At 40.8% G+C, this 19,370-nt stretch overlaps 1 protein-coding gene and 1 long non-coding RNA gene across 3 annotated transcripts; one reads left to right on the plus strand and one right to left on the minus strand.

Moving 5' to 3' along the window:
- Positions 1–2,354: 2,354 nt before the first annotated feature.
- POLI (DNA polymerase iota) lies at positions 2,355–12,725 on the plus strand. Of its 2 annotated transcripts, none has more exons than XM_063389263.1 (10): positions 2,355–2,580; positions 3,103–3,192; positions 3,613–3,777; positions 4,373–4,519; positions 5,357–5,593; positions 6,764–6,942; positions 7,575–7,666; positions 8,291–8,418; positions 10,139–10,302; positions 10,983–12,725. In XM_063389263.1, exons 1-10 carry the CDS (start codon positions 2,367–2,369, stop codon positions 11,307–11,309), a joined length of 1,743 nt encoding a protein of 580 aa, XP_063245333.1. In that variant the 5' UTR covers positions 2,355–2,366; the 3' UTR covers positions 11,310–12,725. The 2 variants fall into 2 exon arrangements, with proteins under 2 accessions (XP_063245333.1, XP_063245336.1); XM_063389266.1 differs by having other exon boundaries at positions 2,463–2,920.
- On the minus strand, positions 12,569–13,674 carry LOC134546451 (uncharacterized). Its single transcript, XR_010079173.1, has 2 exons — positions 13,205–13,674; positions 12,569–12,662 (listed from the first exon to the last, which is right to left on the minus strand). It is a non-coding gene; the product is annotated as an uncharacterized LOC134546451 (long non-coding RNA).
- Between the last annotated feature and the right edge of the window lie 5,696 nt (positions 13,675–19,370).

A 19,370-nucleotide genomic window follows, 5' to 3' on the forward strand; every position in this document is an offset into this window, starting at 1 on the left:
GGGAAAAGGGGAAAACCAGGATTATCCCACGGGAAATTCTCGGCTCCACACCCCTCATTTCATCCCAGTTTTTAGAATAATTTGGGAAAAGTGGGAAAACTCGTCCAGCTGGGAATTTGAACTACTTCATTAAATAAGCAAATGAGCTCATTTGCATAATGACCTCATTTTCCCACTCATCCTCTATCCAGACAGAACTTCTGCAGGCTCCGGATCCAAGGGAAAAGTCGGTAATTTTGGGATTCCTTGCATTTTTCAGCACTCCCCAGTAACTCCATAAAAATCCCCAATCCAAATTTCTCCCATCAAATCCCAATTTTTCTCCTCTAATCGTAATTTTCCCCTTCTACAATTCCATTGAAAACCTTCAAAAATTCCCATAAACCCCTAAAAACTCTGCCCAAAAATTCCGTTAAAACACCCCAAAGTTCCATAAAATCTCCAAATCCCGAATTTCCCTCTCCAATCCAAATTTTCCCCTCTGAAATTCCATTACCCCCCCAATTCCTTAAAAACCCCATAAATTTCCCCAAAATGCCATTACGACCCCCAACATTCCATAAAACCTCCCCCAACCAATATTTCTTCACCAATCCATGGGAATTTTTCCCTTTTTTCCCAACCCCAGCGGGAAAACATTCCCAGTTTTCCCCCTCCAATCCCAAGTTTTGCTGTTGAACAAATTCTCTTGGAGCAACTTGAGCAGCCGGAATTCTTCGGGAATTGGGATCATCCCACAAAAGAAATCATGACTGGAAAAAAAAAAAAAAAAAAAAAGAACCCACACAAAACCACACCCAAACCGAGATCCTCCTGTGAAAAGCATCCGGAATCCCTCTCAGAGAGGGAACCATGACGGGAGCGCTGAGGGAGAACGATGGGATCGCCCCTGAGAGGATCCCGAGCTCCTTCTGTGAAAAGAACCCTCCAGAGAAGGAACCAGAATCGCTCCGGGACAAAACTCCGAGCTCCCCTCGTGACAGGAGCCCGGCTCCCCCTCAGACAGAACCGGAACCGCCCCGAACAGAAGGCCGAGCTTCCCCCGTGAAAAGAACCCGGAATCCCCTCAGAGGGGAAACCCGAATCGCCCCGTGTCAAAAGCCCGAGTTCCTCCCGTGAATAAAAAACCGGAATCCCCTCAGAGAATGAACCGGAATCACCCCGAGCTCCCCCCAGTGACAGGAGCCCGAGCTCCTGCCGTGACACGAGCCCGGCTCCCCCTCAGAAGGAACCGGAATCGTCCCGTAACAAAACTTCCATCTTCCCCCGTGAAAAGAACCCGGAATCCCCTCAGAGGGGGAACCGGGATCGTCCTGTGACAAAACTCCGAGTTTCTCCCGTTAAAAAAAAATAAATGGAATCCCCCTCAGAAGGTGAACCGGAATCCCCCCGGGCTTCCCTCAGTGACAGGAGCCCGAGCTCCCGCTGTGACAAGAGCCCGGTTGCTCCTCAGAGAGAACCGAAATCGCCCCGTAACAAAAACCAAAACCCCGAGCGCCTCCCGTGACAGAAGACCCCGCGCTCCCCTTCCGAGAGAACCGGAATCGCTCCGTGACAGGACACAACCCTGCCAGAGCCATGGCGGAAGCGAGCGGGCTGTGACAGCCGGCCCGGCGGCGTGTGGGGACCGACGCCACCGTCCCTTACCCACCCGCGGCTCCGGGAACCTCTCAGCCTCGCCAGCCCCGCCAGGATCCGTCGGGACCCTTACCTGAAGTAGTAGACATCGCTCTTGCCGGCGCTCAGGCCCGATTTGCGGATCACCTCTTCCTTCTTCCAACCAGGAGGCAGCGCGGGACAATCCATCCTGCCGGGTTTCTCCATGCGCCGGGCCGGCCGGACGGGGCCGCGGGGGACCCGAAGCTGCCGGCCCGGCTGGGTTGTTCGTTTCTACCGCAGCCGCTCGCTGCTGCCGGCCCGGCTCGGGCCGGGGCCGGGACCCCGCGGCGATGGCGGAGCGGGCGCGCGGCGCCAGGAGCGCGGGCTGCGCGCGCAGCCGCCGGGGCGAGCCCGGCCCCGGCCCGAGCGCGGCCTCCGAGCGGGGCAGAGCGGCAGCGCCGCACCATAGAGAGACACAGCGGGGGCGGGACTGTGGCGGGGGCTCGGACACAGAGCCGTGAGGGGAAAGTACAGCGACAGCCGGAGCGGGAGCGCTGAGGGCAACCATGGCGAGAGCCGGAGCGGGAGCGCTGAGAGGGAGCCGGAGCGGGACCCCTGAGGGGAAACCATGGCAGGATTCCGGAGTGAGACCCCTGAGGGGAAACCATGGCAGGATTCCGGAGCGAGCCCCCTGAGGGGGAACCATGGCGGGAGCCCGGAGCGAGACCCCTAAGGGGAAACCGGAGCGAGACCCCTGAGGGGAAACCATGGCAGGATTCCGGAGTGAGACCCCTGAGGGGGAACCATGGCAGGATTCCGGAGTGAGACCCCTGAGGGGAAACCATGGCGGGACCAGAACGAGACCACTGAGGGGAAACCATGGCGGGACCAGAACGAGACCCCTGAGAGGAAACCATGGCGGGACCAGAACGAGACCCCTGAGAGGGAACCATGGCGGGACCCGGAGGGAGACCACTGAGGGTAATGGAAACCATGGCGGGACCCCTCATGGGGACAGGGACTCCAGGGTGCTGCTCCAACAGAAGCCGAATTCCCCATTTCCCTTCCCCGGTTCATGGCGTGGGATCCATCCCGGCTCTCCCACCCTCCCTCACTCCCTCAAGCCGCCGGCGCTAGGACCCAGCCCCGGCCACCGCAGCGCGCAGGGGTGGCCAATCCTCGTCCGGTCGCCTTCCCCTTCCATTTCCGCTCTTGAGCCCGGCTACATTCCCGGGATCGATTCCTGGGAAAACATCGGGATCCATGGAGGAGCCATTCCCAGAGGAGCAGGACGAGGAGGAGGATGAGGAATGGCCGCGGGGTAAACGCGGGAAGGGGGGCGGGGAGGGGCAAAATGGCGCCCGCTCTGAGGGGAAGCCGCTGTTTGGCTCCTAAATAATCCCCAAATTCCAACAAATCCTTGGAATTCTCGCTATGGATTTGTGTGGATTACGCAAAGGAAAGGCGGGGAATGTCGAACGCGTTGGTTTTGTGCTGTTGCAGGGGGCAGAGTGATCGTGCACATCGACCTGGATTGTTTCTATGCTCAAGTGGAAATGCTCCGTAATCCCCAGTTAAGATCCAAGCCTTTAGGTAGGAATCGTTTCCTTGCGATTTTTTTTTAGGAATTAGGAATATTGAGACAGCAAAATTCAGGAATTGCATGCTGGGTGATCCCAGAAAGAATCCAGACTCAGCGAGTGAAAAATTCATATCCACTGGGAAATTTCGGCAGCTCCCAAATCCCCTGGGTATTTGTGATAGAACTCCATTCCTGGCTAGAATTTTTTGGGGGGTGATTCTAAAATTTCCCAATCAAATCCCGATTTTTCCCGTGGAAAATTTGATTTCGGGAATGGATTTTTCCAAGTTGTTTGTTTTTTTCCCCACAGAAAACTGGGATCTTCTCCCACTTTCGGTGGAAATCTGCAACGCGAATCCTGATTTGTAGAGTTGCGGGATCTGGGAATTCCCCCCAAAATAAATAATGATCTCAGATTTTGCATTTTATAGGAACTCAACAAAAAAACATCGTTGTCACATGCAATTATGAAGCCAGGAAATTTGGGATTGGGAAGCTGATGTCGGTCAAGGAAGCCAAAGAAAAATGCCCAGAGCTCATCCTGGTCAACGGAGAAGATTTAACTCCCTACAGGGAAATGTCTTATAAAGTCACAGGTAAAAAATTCTCTCTTTCTTTTGGGAAAAATCCAACAATTTTGTGGTTTTCCAGCTGTGGGGTTTTTTTCTGCGTGGAACTTCCAGAATTCCTGTGGGAACAGTGGGAGTTAAAAGGTGGAATTTCCTAAAGAAATTCTTGGAGCTGTAATTCTTTAATCCTGCTAAAATCTCGGGGGAAAATCGTACCAGGTCAAAAATTCCCGATTTTTCGGGGGGAAAACCCCGAAATTTTTTGTTTTCCCAGTTAAAATTAGGGAAAGAAATAATTCCAGGTCAAAAATTCTCGTGGGTTTTTTTTTTTTGTGTGTGTGTTTGGGTTTTTTGGTGGGTTTTTGTTTTTTGGGGTTTTTTGGGGGGGGTAGGGGGTGGAACCCAAGAATTTTTACATTTTCTATATAAAATCTCTAGGAAAAAAAAAATTCTAGGTCAAAAATTCCCAGTATTTTTCAGGAAGAAACAGGAATTTTGTCATTTTCCAGCTAAAATATTTGGGAAAAAATCCTGGAATTATGGAAAATTCAGAATTATGGGCACAAAAATCTCAGAATCAGAAAAAAAAATCTGTAATTTGGGAAATTTTTTTCCTCTTTAGAACTCCTGGGGGAATTTTGTCCACTGGTGGAAAGACTCGGCTTCGATGAGAATTTCTTGGACATCACAGAATTGGTGGAGAAAAAATTCCAGGAATTGGAGCCAAATTCCCAAATCCCCATTTTTGGCCATGTCTACAAGGAGGAAGGTGAAAAAAAAGGGAATTCTGGGGGGGGGAAAAGGGAATTTTGGTAAAGAAATTTGGGATTTTTTTGAAAATAAATGGGAAGTCTTGAGGGGAAATAGGAGATTTTGGGGGAAAATGAAAATTTTTGGAAAAATCTGGGATTTTTTTTGAAAAAATTGGGAATTTTGAAGGAAAAATGGTAATTTAGGGGGGGAATGAGAATTTTATGGGAAAAAGTGAATTTTGCGGGAAACTGGAAATTTTTGGGGAAAAATAGGAATTTTGGGGAAAAAAGACTTTTTTCTTGGGAATGGGAAAAATTGAAATTTTGAGGGGAAAAAAGGGAATTTTTTTTAAAAATTTGATTTTTTTGGAAAAAATTGGGAATTTTGAGGTGAAAACGGTAATTTAAGGGGAAAATGTGAGTTTTAGAGAGAAAAGTGGGAATTTTGTAGAGAAAAAAGGAATTTTGGTGAAAATAGGCTATTTTGGGAGAAGAAATGGGAATTTGGGGGGAAATAGGAATTCTTTGGAAAAAATTGTAATTTGGGAAAAAAATGGGAAATTTTTTTGAAAAATAGGAATTTGAGGGAATCATGGGAATTGTGAGGGGAAAAACGAGAATTTTGGTGTCAAATCGGGATTTTTCTAAAAAATTGGGGAACTTTGGGGAGAAAATTAAGATTTTTGGGGAAAAAATTGGGAATTTGGGAGAAAATCAATTTTGGAGAAAAAGGGGGAATTTTGAGAGAAAAAAAGTGAATTTTATGCAGAAAAATGGGAATTTTGAGGAAAAATGGGAATTTTGAGAAAAAAATGGGAATTTTGGGGGGAAAAAATGGAATTTTTTTTTTCCAGCTGTGAATTTCCAAGATCCTGTCCACATCCGACTCGCCCTGGGCTCCGGAATCGCTTGGGAGCTCCGGGATCGCCTCAGATCCCAGCTGGGAATCACCGGATGTGCTGGGATCGCTTCCAACAAATCCCTGGCCAAAATGATCTCGGGAGTTTTCAAACCCGATCAACAAACGCTGCTGCTGCCCGAAAATCACCGGGAATTCTTATCCAGCCTGGATCACATCCAGAAAATTCCAGGTAAAAGACAAAAGCTTGGATTTTCCCCCAAAATGTCCATTTCCCCCCAGAATCTCTATTTTCCCCCAAAAATTCCCTTTCTTCCCCCTAAAATCCCTTTTTCTCTCCAAATTTCTCATTTTTCTCCTCAAATTTCCTATTTTGGAATTTTTTGGCTGGGATTTCGGGAATTTTTGGTCAGAATTCTAGGTCATGATTTTTAGGAATTTTTGACCAGAATTTTGAGAATTCCTTGCTAGGATTTGACGATTTTTTTTCCCAGGATTTTGGGAAACTTCTTGGAATTTTGAGAATGTTTTGCCAGAACTTTAGAATTTTTAGTAATAATTCGTGAATTTTTTGTTGATATTTCGAGAATTTTTAATCCAGATTTTTGGGGTTTTTTTCTGAAATGTTGGGAATTCTTTCCAGGATTTGGGGAATTTTTAGTTGAAATTTTGTGAATTTTTGGCCTGGATGTTGGGAAATTTTGCTGGGATTTTGAGGTTTCTTTGCCAAAATTTGGGGGTTTTTTTCCAGTGGAATTTTGCAAACTTTTTGCTGGTATTTTGGGAACTTTGGGACAAACTGTAGGGAATTTTTTGCCAGAATTCTGGCAAATTTGGGGAATTTTTTTGCTGCAATTCTGGGATATTTTTACTGGATTTTGAAAAATTCTTCCCAGCATTTCAGGGAATTTTTTCTTGGAATTTTAAGAACATTTTGCCAGGATTTCCTTTTTTTTTTTTTTTTTTTTTTTTTTTTGCAATTTTGGGAATTTTTTGCCGAAATTTTGGGAATTTTTCCTGCAAGTTCTGGAATTTTTTCGCTAATAATTGGGAATTTTTTGCTCCCATTTTGTGAACTTTTGGCTGGAATTTGGAGAATTTTTGGCCAGGATTTTGGGAAGTTTTTGAATTTTCAGCTGGGATTTTGAGAACTTTTTCCTGAGATTTTGGGCACTTTGTGCTCTGGTTTGGGGAATTTTTGGCTGCAACTTTTGAGACTTTTTTTGGAATTTGTTTGCCACGATTTTTGAAATTTTTTGAGGTTTCAGCTGGGATTTGGGGACTTTTTTGCTTGGATTTTGGTAAGTTTTTTAGGTACGACTTCTAGGAATTTTGTGCCTGAAGTTTGGAAATTTTTTGCTGCAATTTTGGGTTTTTTTAATGAGAATTTTTACTGTTTCAGGGATCGGCTCCAAAACCACCGAACGTTTGGAAAAACTGGGAGTTAGAAAAATCCAAGATCTCCAAGAATTCCCAGTTTTTTTGTTGGAAAAAGAATTTGGAATTTCAGCAGCTCAACGAATCCACGAATTAAGCCTTGGACAAGAAAACTCCCAAATTATTCCTTGGAAACCTCCCCAGGTACAAAAATTGCTTGGAATTCTGCTAAATTCCCAAATAACAAAATCCCTTTTTCTCTCCAAAAATCTCATTTTTTCCCCCAAAATTCCCTTTTTTCCATCAAAATTCCCATTTGCCTCCATTTTTCCCAAAAATCCCTTTTTTCCTAAAATTCTCATTTTTCCTTAAAAATGCCATTTCCCAAAAATCCTTACTTTCCCTCAAAATTTCTGTTTCCTTTGCAAAAAAATCCCTTTTCTTCCAAAATGGCCATTTTCCTTCTTTTCACCCCAAAATCTGCAATTTTTTCTCCAAAATTTCCATTCCTTCTCACAAAATTCTCATTTTCCTGCCACAACTCCCATTTTTCCCCAAAATTCTCATTTTCCCTTAAAACTGCCATTTTTCCTATGAAGTACTTATTTTCCTCCAAAAATTCCAAATTTTTTCAAAAAATCCCATTTTTCCTCTCATGTCCCCCAAAGAATTCCCAGTTTTTCCCCAAAACTTCCCATTCTTCTCTCAAAATTCCCATTTTCCTCCTAAACTTCCCATTTCCCCCCACAATTACCATTTTTTCTCCAAAATTCCCAAGTTTTTGGGCAAATCTCCCCACATTTTTCAAAGAAAATTTGGGGATTTTTTTTTCTCAGTCTTTCAGTGATGAAGATTCCTTCCCCAAGATTTCCACAGAAGAGGAAGTGAGGGAGAAAATCCGGGAGTTGCTTCCCAAGCTTTTGGAAAGGTGAGAATTCCCCCCAAAAAAAGCCCCAGAACTTTGTCAGTTCTCCCCAAAAAATCCCAATTTTTTTCACAATAAAATCCGGTTTTTCCCTTATAAATTCTTGTTTTCCCATTTTTCCCCAAATTTTCCATTTTTCTCTAAAATTCCCATTTTTCCGTCATTTTTAGCCTAAAATTTCCCTTTTTTCCACCAAATCCCAATTTTGCTGCCCCAAATTCCCATTTTCCCCCCAAATTCCCATTTTTCCTAAAATGCCCATTTCCTTCACTGGAATTCCCATTTTTTCCCTAAAAAACCCATTTTTCCTGCCAAAATCCCACGTCTTTTCTCAAAACTTTTTTCCCCAAAATTCCCATTTTTCCAGCAAAATTCCCATTTTTTATCTTAGAAGTCCCATTTTTTTCCGATTTTTCCCCCAAAATTCCCGATTTACCCCAAAATCCCCACTTTTCCCCCAAACTACCCATTTTTCTCCAGATTTCCCACTTTTTCTACTAAAATTCCCGTTTTTCCGGCAAAATTCTCATTTTTTGTCCTGACAGTCCTATTTTTTCCCCAAAAAAATTCCCAGTTTTTGCCCGAAATTCCCGATTTTTCTCCCAAAATCCCTGTTGTTGTCCCCAGGATTTCCCAGGATGGGAGGAAACCTCAGACGCTCAGGTTGGGAATCCGAAAATTCCCCGGGAAAAATTCCAGGCGGGAATTCCGGCAGTGCCCGATCCCCAAACATCTCATCCCCAAATTTGGGCAAGGTAAGATCCCAGAATATGCAAATTTTCCCCAAATTTCCCGTTTTTTCGCCCAAAATCCCAAGTTTTTCTACCAACACTCCTTTTTTTTTTTGCCAAAAATGCCCATTTTTTCCCAGAATTCCCATTTTTCCCCCAATATTTTTTCCCAATTTTTTTTTCCAAAAATTCTTTTCCCCCAGAAAACTCCCATTTTTCCTAAAACATTCCCTTTTAACCCCCATTTTTTTGCAAAATTCCTTTTCTCCAGAATTCCCATTTTCCCCAAAAATGTCCCATTTCCCTTCCCCCCAAAATTCCCAGTATTTACAGGAAAAAGAAAACCAAAATACCAGTTTCCCCAAAATTTTTTTTCCCAAACACTTATTTTCCTACAAAAATAGATATCTTTTTCCCCAAAAATTTTGCATTTTCCCCCTCAAAACTTTTTTCATTTTTTCCCCCAAAATTTCCGAATTTTTCCCCCAAAAATCCTTTTTCCCCACCAAAATTCCTTTTTTTACCAAAAAGTCCCATTTTTCCCTCAAAAAATGCTTATTTTCCCTCAAAATTCCCATTTTTTCCTCTAAAAATCTCAAATTTCCCCCAGACATTCCCATTTGTTCTCCCAAAATTCTCATTTTTCCCAAAATTCCAATTTCTCCCCAAAATTCACTATTTTCCACAACACCTCCCATTTTTTCCCCACCAAAGTTCCTATTTTGCCAGAAATTCCCCATTTTCCCTAAAATTTCCCATTTTTCCTCAAAACTCCCAAATTTTTCCTGAAATACCCATTTTTTGCCAAAAATTTCCATTTTTCCCCCCTAAAAAAATTTCCCTCAAAAGTTCCTTTTCTCCCCAAATTCCATTTTTTCAAAACTTCTTTCTTGTTCAAAATTTCCCCTTATTCCCAGAAAAGCCCCATTATTTTCTCAAAATTCACAATTTTTCAAAAGTTTGCCATTTTTTTCTTAAAAATCCCAAATTTTTGCCAGAAATTTCCATTTGCCCCCCCAAGTTTCGATTTTTCTCTCAAATTTTTGTTACTTTTTCCAGAATTCCCCTTTTCCCCATTTTTTCCCCAAATCCCCATATTTCTCAAAAAAATCCTATTTTTTTCCAAAATGGCAATTTTGCCCTCAAAATTCCCACTTCTTGTCCCAAAAATCTGATTTTTTCCACAGTTTTTCCCACCACTTCTTCCGTAAAAAATGGATTAAAAAGAGAAGAAAAATGAGAAGTTTTGAGGGGAAAAAAGGGAAGTTTTTGGAAGACAGATGGGAATTTTGGGGAGGGGAGGGGGAATAGAGATTTTCAGGGAAAAAATAGTATTACTTTGGGGAAAAAAGAAGAATTTTTGGCAAAGAGGAATTACTTGGAAAAAAGGTATTTTTGGGAATAAACGGCAATTTTGGGAGCAAAAATTAAAAAATTTTGGGGGAAAACTGGGAAATTTTGGAGAAAATCTGCGCTCTCATGGGAAAAAATGGGATTTTTGGGGGGGAAACCAGAATTTTGGGGGAAAAAACAGGATTTGGGGGGGAAAAATGGGGGAAAAAGAGAATTTTGGGGGAGGACTTGGGATTTTAGGGGGAAAAATGAGAATTTTTGGGGAAAAGGGGGAATTTTAGGAGAATAAATATGAATTTTTGGCAAAAAAGGATGTTTTGGGGGAAAAAATAGGAATTTTAGGGAAGAAAAAGGAATTATTTTGAAAAGTTTTTCCCGTTTTTTTCCCAAGAAAATGAGGAACTGCTCCCGATTTTGGAGGAAATCTTGATGAAACTTTTCCGGAAAATGATCGGGGGAAAATTCCAGCTGACGCTGCTGAGCCTGGGATTTTCCAAGCTCCAGGAATTCCCAGGGAATCTCGGGAAAGGATCCATCAAATTCTACCTGAAACGGGTAAGGAGTAAAAAATAAATGGGAATTTTGGGGGGAAAAATGGGTATTGGGGGAAAAAGGTGGGTGTTCTTGGAGAAAAACACAAATTTTGAGGAAAAAATTGGAATTTTTTGGGAAAAGAAATGGGATTTTGGAGAGAAAAACTGAGATTTTCTTGGCAAAAATAATTTTGGGGGATTTTTTTTAGGTTTTAAATAGTATTTATGGGGGTGTTTTGAGAAGATTGTTTATGCATTTTTCGTGAAATTTGGTGATTTTTGGGATTTTAAAAAGGACTTTTTAAGGAACTTTGTTGGAATTTTTGGAGTTATTGTCATGGAATTTTGGGGAGAATTTTTTTGGAGTTTTAAATGGAAATTTTGGTGGTTTTTTACAGATTTTTTGTTTGTTTTTAATACAATTTCCTGGGACTTGGGGGGGTTTAAACGAATTTGGGGTGGTCTTTTTGGGTTTTATACAATTTGCAGGGGGCAGGTTTAGTAGGAATTTTTGGTAACTTTTGGGGATTTTCTGGGAATATTTTGGAGTTTTTTCATGGAATTTTTGGGGCTTTTTTGATGGGAATTGTAATGGAATTTTTTGTGATTTGGGTTTTTTTAATGCAGTTTTTGGGTTGTTTTCGCTAATTTTGGGAATTTTTAACGAGGATTTCTCCAGAATTTTCCTTTTTTTCGCCGCAGGAATCTCAGAACAAAGAAATGGACACACCCAGAGCTCCGAAAATCCAGAAAATTCCAGAAAACTCCGATAAAAAACCAGGGATTTTGGATTTTCCACGGAATTTTCCTGCGAAAAAAGAAGAAAAAGTCCCGCCAGATGTGGATCCCGAAGTTTTTTCCGAGCTGCCTCCAGAAATTCAGGAAGAACTCTGGACTCAGTGGAGGAATCGGGATTGGGAAAGGAGAAATTCCTTGGAAAAATCCTCTGGAAAAGCCCCAAATCTGGGAATGCGTTCCCAATGTGATTTGTTGAGATACTGGAAATCCCAAGGGAATTTTTCGGGATAAATTCAGCAATTCCGTGGAAATTTCTTTTAAAAACTCCCCCCAAAAATTCCTTTAAAAAATTGCAAAAATCTCCCCAAAATCCATAAAAAGGAAAAAAAAAAAATCCGTTTAAAAGCACAAAACATTCAATTAAAAAATTCTGTTACCCCCACCAAATTCCTTCAAAAAAACCCCCCAAAAACTCTGTAAAACACCCCCCAAAAATTCCAGTAAAAACCCAAAGATTCCTTTAAACAACTCCCTAAAAATGTCAAAAAATCTATTAAGAAACCAAAGAATTCCTTTAAAAAAACCCCAAAATTCCATTAGAAACCAAAAAAATTCCGTTGAAAAAGCCCCCAAAAATCCAAAATAATCTATTAAACACAACACTCCATTAAAAAAAACCCACCAAAATTCCATTAGACCAAGAAAAATTCTTTAAAAAAAACCCAAAAAAATCCATTTAAAATAGAAAACATTCCATTAAAAGCCCCCCAAAAATTCCTTTTAGAAGATCTTTAAAAATTCCATTCAATACCCTCCAAAATCGTCCCAAAAATTCATTCAGAACCCCAAATACTCCATGACAAAACTCCAGAAATTCCATTATAGATTGCAAAAAATTCCCCCCCAAAAAGAAAATATTTAAAAAAAAGTTTAAAATGCCCTCAAAAGTTTCTTTGAAAGTAAAAAAAAATCCCCCAAATTTTTTCCATGACAGATCCATAAAAACTCCCAAAAGAACCCACCCCAAAATTAAGAGCACCCTCAAAATTCCATTCAAAACTGAAAAAAATCCCAAAAAGTCCTTTAAAAGAACTCCAAAAAATTCTGGAGAAAACCCCATTACAAATCCCAAATTTCCCCCCAAAATTCCATGATAAATCCCTAAAAATTCCCCCAAAATTCGATAGAGTTCCATTTAGAGTCTTCCAAAATGTGTAAAAATTCCATAAACCCCCCCCCCAAGATTGCCCCCAAAATTCCCTGAAGATTACTTCAAAAAAATCACAAGAATTCCCCCAAATATTCTATCAATCGTCTCTAAGAATTCCAAAAAAACCCGGAAAACCTCTCAAATAAAATTCCATAAAATCCCCTAAAATTTCCCCCCAAATCCCCAGAAATTCCATAAAATTCCATTAAAAAATTATTTAAAAATTCTCTAAAAATTCCATTAAATCCACCCCCCCCAAATCCTTTAAAAATTCCATCCCAAATGATCCAAAAATTCCTAAAAGGCATTTTCCCAAATCACAAAACAAGGAATTTTTGAGTCCAGAAAAAAAAAAAAAAAAAAAAAAAATTGGCATTTTTCCATCTTGGCAGTCACAGCAAAGGTCACAAGGAAGAAGGAAGTTCCCGGGTTTTCTGGAGAAATTGGGAAACCCAAATTTTAATGGATCAATAAAGGTTTTTTTCGATGTTTCCTGATTTTGCCCCCTGCTGTTATCCCTTTTTTCCGTTCCTATTTTATTTTTTCCCACTTTTCCCCCCGCTTCCCCCTACCTTTTTTCCCCAAAATCCCTTTTTCCCCCTCACAAAATTTGCTCATTTTATCCCATTTTTTTCTAATTTCCCCCCGATTTTTCCGTTCCTTCACGATTTTATCCCAATTTTTTTTCTTATTTTTATCCCGATCTTTTCCTGATTTTCCCCTGATTTTATCTCATTTTCCCCTGGTTTATCTGTATTTTCAGATTTTTTCTGATTGTTTCCTGTTTCTTCCTGATTTCCCTGATTTTATCCCAATGCTTTTCCTATTTGTTTTTCGTCTTTTCCCTTTTCCCATTTTTTCTGCCTTTCCCTTTTTTCTCCCCATTTTTTCACCAAAATCTCCACTTCCACTCCTCAAAATTTCCATTTTCCCCCAAAATTCCCATTTTTCCCCCTTAAAATTCCCCTGTTTTTACCTTGAATTTCCTCTGGTGCTGCAGGACTGGGAATTTGGGATCCACTTTTTCCTCAGGAGCTTCATCCCCCCCCCAGAATCCTTCGGAAATTCCATAAAATCTTTAAAAATCAGGGAAAGCATCAAAATCCCGATGGATGACCAGGAAAGAAGAAAAAAAAATCTCATCCCGGATCTTCCCGGGGTTTCCCGGAATTCCTGAAATTCCCAACGCATTCTTCGAAAGCATTAAAAATCCCCTTCTCCAATTCAGAACTATCCAATAAACCAGAAAAACACTTTCAGAGAAAAACCGGAATAATTTTGTTTGGAATTTTAATTTATTTTATTCTTTTTTTGAGAAAAGCCACTTCTGGCTGCTGCCATGCGCCGCTTTTGACGGCCCCGCGGATGATCCCGGAAATAAAAAAAGTCCAATTGTTTTTTTCCCCCAGGAAAATTTATTTTTCCTTAATTTCCGTCATCCCAGAAATCCATAGCACAATACCATGGCAGAATTCCCTGGCATTTTGCGCATATTTCCCAGGATTTCCTCAGGAATGCGGCGCTTTTCTCGTCTTGTCCTCGCTCCTGAGGGAAGGGGGGGGGGGGGGGGCGGGAACCGAGGAAGATACCGGAAATAAAACCTGCAGTTTTTACCCAAAAATATGCGGGTTTTTCTCCAGAAAAGCTCGTTTTCCCTTAATTCCGTCAGCCCAGAAATCCATAGCACAACTCACAAGCAGGATTCCCTGAAATTTTGCCAATATTTTCCAGGATTTCCTCGAGAATGCGTCGCTTTTCCCGCTCTCGTTCCTGACGGGGAAGAGGCGGGACAGCCCCGCCGCCGATCCCGGAAGTAAATTCCTATTTTTACCCTCAAAATTGATTTTTTTTCCCCTAGAAAAGTTAATTTTTCCTTAAGTTCGTCATCCCAGAAATCCGTAGCACAATTCCCAAGGAGGATTCCCTGGAATTTTGCAAATATTTCCCAGAATTTCCTCAGGAATGTAGCGCTGGTGGCAGTGCTTTTCCATTGCTTTCCCCCATTTTTCCTCTTTATTTTTCCATTATTTTTCCTGCGTTTGCCAGTTTTCCCCCCTTCTCTCCATTTTTCCTGGTTTCCCCCGTTTTTCGTGTTTTTCCCATCTCCCCTTTCCCAATTTTTCCACACACACACACCGTTTTCCCCATTTATTCATTTTCCCCCCCATTTTCCCTACTTTTTCCTTCCTCCCCCATTTCTCCCCATTTTTCTCCCCATTCTTCCCTTTTTCCCCCTCATGATTTTCTAGGTCATTCAAATGTTTCCACTTTTTCCAGGGTTTTACTCCTTTTTTCCTTCAGTTTTTCCCCCACTTTTCCCAGGGTTTTCCCTCCATATTTTCCAGGATTTTCCCCCCTATTTTTCTCCGCTTTTCTGAGGCCTTTTTAACCTTTTTTCCCCCTTTCCCCCTCATTTTTTCTCCCCTTCCTCCCTCATTTTCCTCCATTTCCCCCCTTTTCTTCCCAATATTTTTTTTTTAGTTCTTCCTATTTTCCCCCTTTCCCCCCATTTTTTCCACTGCCATCACTCCTGAGAGAGAGGGGACACCTTTTTTTTCCCCCAAAAATTCCAATATTTTTTCCAAAAAAAATTATTCCCCTCCAGCCTCCCCCATTTCCAAACAGGATTTTTAGGGATACCCCAGGATATTTCTGGGATTTTTTTTTTTTTTTTTTTTTAATTTTGGGGGGAAGTTTTTATTTTCTGGGAATTTTGGGGGAAATTTTTGGAAATTTTTTTGTGGTTGGTTTGTTTGTTTGTTTTTAATTTTGGGAAGGGTTTGGAAATATTTGGGAAAAAATTGGAATTTCAGCAGAAATAACTGAAATCTCAGAAGAATTGGAATTCTTCTGGAAGGATTTGGAGATTGAGGGTTTGGGATTTTGGAAGAATCTGGGAATTTTGAGAGGAAAAATGGGAATTTAGGGGAAAAAGGGGGGATTTTGGGGAAAATGGGAAAAAAACCTGGGAAAAGCAGAAAAAAATGCAAAATGGGAAGAAAGGGAAAAAAATCACAGAAAAATTTTTAATAAGGAACACTTTAAAATCAGGGAAAACTTTAAAAAAGGGGAAGATATCTGTGCAAAATCAGGGGAAAATCAGGAAAAAAGGGAGGGAAATGGGATAAAATCAGGGAAAAATCAGAGGGAAGTTGGGGAAAATCTGGGAAGACTTTGGGAAAACTAGGGGGAGAAAGGGAAAAAAAAAACAGAAAAAAATGGAATAAAATGAGGGAATTTTGGGGGAAAACCCTGGAATTTTGGAGGGGAATAATTAAGGAATTTTGGAGGAAAAGGGGGAATCGTGGTGGAATTGAGGGATCCAAAGTGAGGTTTGAGGTTAAAAAATGGGAATTTGGGGGGGAAATGTAAATTCTCAGGCAAAAATGGGAAATTTGATACAAAACCGGGAATTTTGAGGGAAAGATAGTAATTTTAGGAGCAAAATGGGAATTTTGGGTGGAAAATTGGGAATTTGGGGGACAAAATGGGAATTTTGAGGAAAAAATGAGAAATTTTGGGGGAAAAAATGACAGAATATTCCAAATTTCCTCAGGAGCTCCCAGCAATGACGTCAGGAGAACTCAAGGTTATGTAAGTTTTGGCATTTTCCCAAGGTATTATTTCCTTCAAGATATTTTTAGCTCTAGGTGTGGCTGGGCTTGGATTCCAGCCAAGAAATCGAGGATGAGTTCTGAGATTTTTCCCTTTTTTTTCCCTCCTCTTTTTTCCACTTTTACCCCATTTTCCCCCTTTTCCTCCCATTTCTCTCTCAGGATTGTTTCCCATTTTTCCCCCTTTTTCCTGTTTGTCCCCCCTATTTTTTTTTTTCCCCCCTTTCCCCCCTCTTTTTTTCGCAGATTTTTTTTCCTGGTTTTTCCCCATTTTACACCTTTTTTTCCCCAGGTTTTTCCCCCTTTTCCCTCCATTATCCCCCTAGTTTTTTCCAGATTTTCCCCATTTATTTCCTCTTTTCCCCATTTTTTCTCATGTTTTTCCAGTTTTTTTCCTTTCACCCCTTCCCCCCTCCCCTCCTATTTTTCCTGCTTTCCCCAGGTTTTCCTCCCCTTACCCGACACTTTTTTCCTCCAGTTTCCACGCTTCTCCCAGTTTTTCCCATTTTTCCCATTTTTCCCCTTTCCCCCCTTTTCCCCCTTTTTTCCACATTTCCCCCCATTTTTTCCACTTTTTTTCCCATTTTCCCTCCCATTTTCCCCCCCATTTTTTCCCAGTTCTTTTCAGGTTTTTTCCCATTTTTTCCTCATTCCCCGCCCCCCACCCAGTTTCTTCCCTGTTTTTATTTGTTTGGGTTTTTTTGGTTTCCAGGTGTGTCCCCAGACTAGAATCCCATCCCAAAAAAACTCTTGGGATGAGCTTCGGAATTCTTTTATGGATTTACAACCCAATGAGGTCATCGTGTTTTCCCAGACAGATTTTTCTCCACCCATTCTCCCCACCCAAATTTCTTGGGAAACCAAAAATAAAAAAACCCCAAAAAATTCTTTGGAAAAGCAAAACCAAAAACCCTCCAAAATTCATTGGAAAAACAACAAAAACAAAAAAAACTTGGGTTGGAAAAACCAAAAAAGAAAACCCAAAAATTACTTGGGAAAACCAAGAAATTTCCAACAATTTTCTCAGGAAAAAACAAAACAAACCCCCCCGCCTCCAAAAAAAATCCTTGGATAAACAAACAATCCCAACCCCAAAAAATTCATTGGAAAAATCAAAACAACACAAACCAAAGCCACACAAAAGTTCCTTGAAAAATCCCAAAAACCCCCAAAGAGTTCCTTGGGGGGAAAAGAAAAAGTCGTTGGAAAAACAAACAAACACCACAAAATTCCTGGATTTACCCAAATTTCCAAGGTGTGTTGTTTTTGGGGTTTTTTTTAATTTGAAAATCCTGGAATTCTTTGGGATAAATGGAATTCTTCTGGGAAAATTCCCAGAAATTCAGCAGAAATTCAGCAGAAATTCAATCAAAAAATCCAAAAAAAAGAGGGGAAAATTCCTGGGGAAAAAAAAATTCCAAAATTCCAGCAAAAATTCTATCAAAAAATCTCCCCCAAAAGAGGGGAAGTCCAGGAAAGAAACCCAAATTTGGGCAAAATTTGCAGCAAAAATTCAAAAAAAAGGAAAAATTCTCGGGGAAAAAAAAATACCAAACCTAAAATTGAACAAAAATTCCCAAAGAAAAATAGGAAAAATTCTACAAAAAACCCTCAAAATCTGAGCAAAAATTCCCCCAAAAAGGGGGGAAATTCCAGGAAGAAAACCTGAAAATGCTTTAAAAAAAAAAAAAAAAAAAAAAAAAAAAAAAAAAAAAGTGAAGTTCCAGAAAACACTTCCTAAACTCCAGGAAAAATTTACCAAAAAATCCCCCCAAAAAGAGGGAACCTCCTAAAAAAAAACCCCAACCAAACTCAAATTTGAGCAAAATCCCAAATAAAAACGGGAAAAATTCCAGAAAAAACCTCACAAAATTTCAACAAAAATTCTCCCGAGAAGGCGGGAAAATTGCACAAAAAAAAAAAAATTTGGATCAGCTCCAAATTTCTCAACTCTTTGCGTAATGAGGAAATGTTTGATGAGGAGGAGGGAACTTCCTGAAAGTGTCGGAGATAAATTCCAACGGAATCCGGAGGTGACAGCACTTGGAAAAATTCCCAGACGATCTCAGGGTGAGTTCATTGTTTTATATCAAGGATTTCTTGGAAAACTTTATTCCCGCTAAAATTCCCTTTATTTCTTCCAAAATTCTCATTTTTCTCCCCTAAAATTTCCAATTTTTCCCCTAAATTTCCCCTTTCCCCCCTTCCTCAAATTCCCTTTTCCCTCCTAAAATTCTTGACTTTTCTCTCCAAAATTCTCAAAATTTCCCTCAAATTTTCCATTTCCCCCCCAAATTCTTTTTTCCCCAAAATTCCTGATTTTACCCCAATTTCCCCTTTTTTGCCCCCCAAATTCCCTTTCTTTGCTCCCTAAATCTCCCTTAAAATCCCATTTTATCCCCTAAAATTCACTCATTTTTCCCCCCAAATCCAGTTTTTCCCTCCTAAATTCCCTTTTTCCCCTCCCAAAATTCCTGATTTTCTCCCCAAATTCCCTTTTTTTGTCCCCTAAATATTTTTCACATAAAATTCCCCCTTTTCCCCTCTCAAACCACCCTCTTTTTTGCCCCTAAATTTCCTTTGTTCCCCTAAAATTCCTTCTTTTCCCCATATATTCCTGATTTTCCCCCCACAGTCTCATTTCTTCCCTCCAAAATTCCCATTTTCCCCCCAAATTCCCATTTTCTCTCTCCAAATTCCCCTTTTCCCACAAAGTTCCTGATCTTTCCCCCTAAATCTGTCATTTTTCTCCAAAAATTCCATTTTCTCCACCAAATTTCCCATTTTCCCTCCTAAAATTCCCTTCCCCCTCCAAATTATCTCCTTTTTCTCCCCAAATTTCCCCCTTCCCCCCCTCTAAAATTCCTGATTTCTCCCCCAAAATTTCCCTTTTTCCCCCTTCCAAATTCCCTTTTTGCCCCAAAATACCCTCTTTTCCCCTAAAATTCCTGTTTGTTCTCTCCAAAATTCCCTTTTTTTACCCCCTAAACCTTGTTTTTTCCTCATATAAATAATTTCTTTTCCCTCGAATTTCCCTTTTTTCCGCCAAAATTCCCTCCTCTTTTCCCTCCAAAATGTCCTCTTTTTTCTCTAAATTCCCTTTTTCCACCTAAAATTCCCTAACTTCTTCCCCAAAACACCAAAACCTTTTGCACAAAATTCCCTTTTTTCCCCCTTCCACATTCCCATTTCCCCACCAAATTTCTCATTTTTTCCCTTAACATTCCTCTTTTATCTCCCAAAATTTCAATTTTTCCCCCCAAAATTCTATTTTGTTCCCCCCAAAAATCCCTTTTCCACCCCATAATTTTCTAAAAGTGCTGGAGATAAATTCCAACGGAATCCAGAGGTGACCACGACTGGAAAAATTCCCAGCCCACCTCAGGGTGAGTTCAGGATTTCTTGGAAAGCTTTTTCCCTCTAAAATATCACTTTTCTCCCAAAACATTCCCCTTTCCCCCCCTGCCAAATTCCCTTTGTTCCCTCCTAAATGTCCTTTTTTTTCCCCAAAATTCCCTTTTTTCCCTC

The sequence above is a fragment of the Prinia subflava genome, unplaced genomic scaffold (genome assembly GCF_021018805.1).
Source record: "Prinia subflava isolate CZ2003 ecotype Zambia unplaced genomic scaffold, Cam_Psub_1.2 scaffold_87_NEW, whole genome shotgun sequence".
Lineage (NCBI taxonomy): Eukaryota > Metazoa > Chordata > Aves > Passeriformes > Cisticolidae > Prinia > Prinia subflava.

What these genes read in the sequence shown, in the direction of transcription:
- POLI (XM_063389263.1), top strand. Translation starts at nt 2,367, where the DNA reads ATGGCAGGATTCCGGAGTGAGACCCCTGAGGGGGAACCATGGCAGGAT. An exon ending in TTCCTTGGAAACCTCCCCAG is followed by an intron (nt 6,943 to 7,574) that starts GTACAAAAATTG and finishes TTTTTTTCTCAG; the next exon opens with TCTTTCAGTGATGAAGATTC. An exon ending in CATCCCCAAATTTGGGCAAG is followed by an intron (nt 8,419 to 10,138) that starts GTAAGATCCCAG and finishes TTTTTTCCCAAG; the next exon opens with AAAATGAGGAACTGCTCCCG.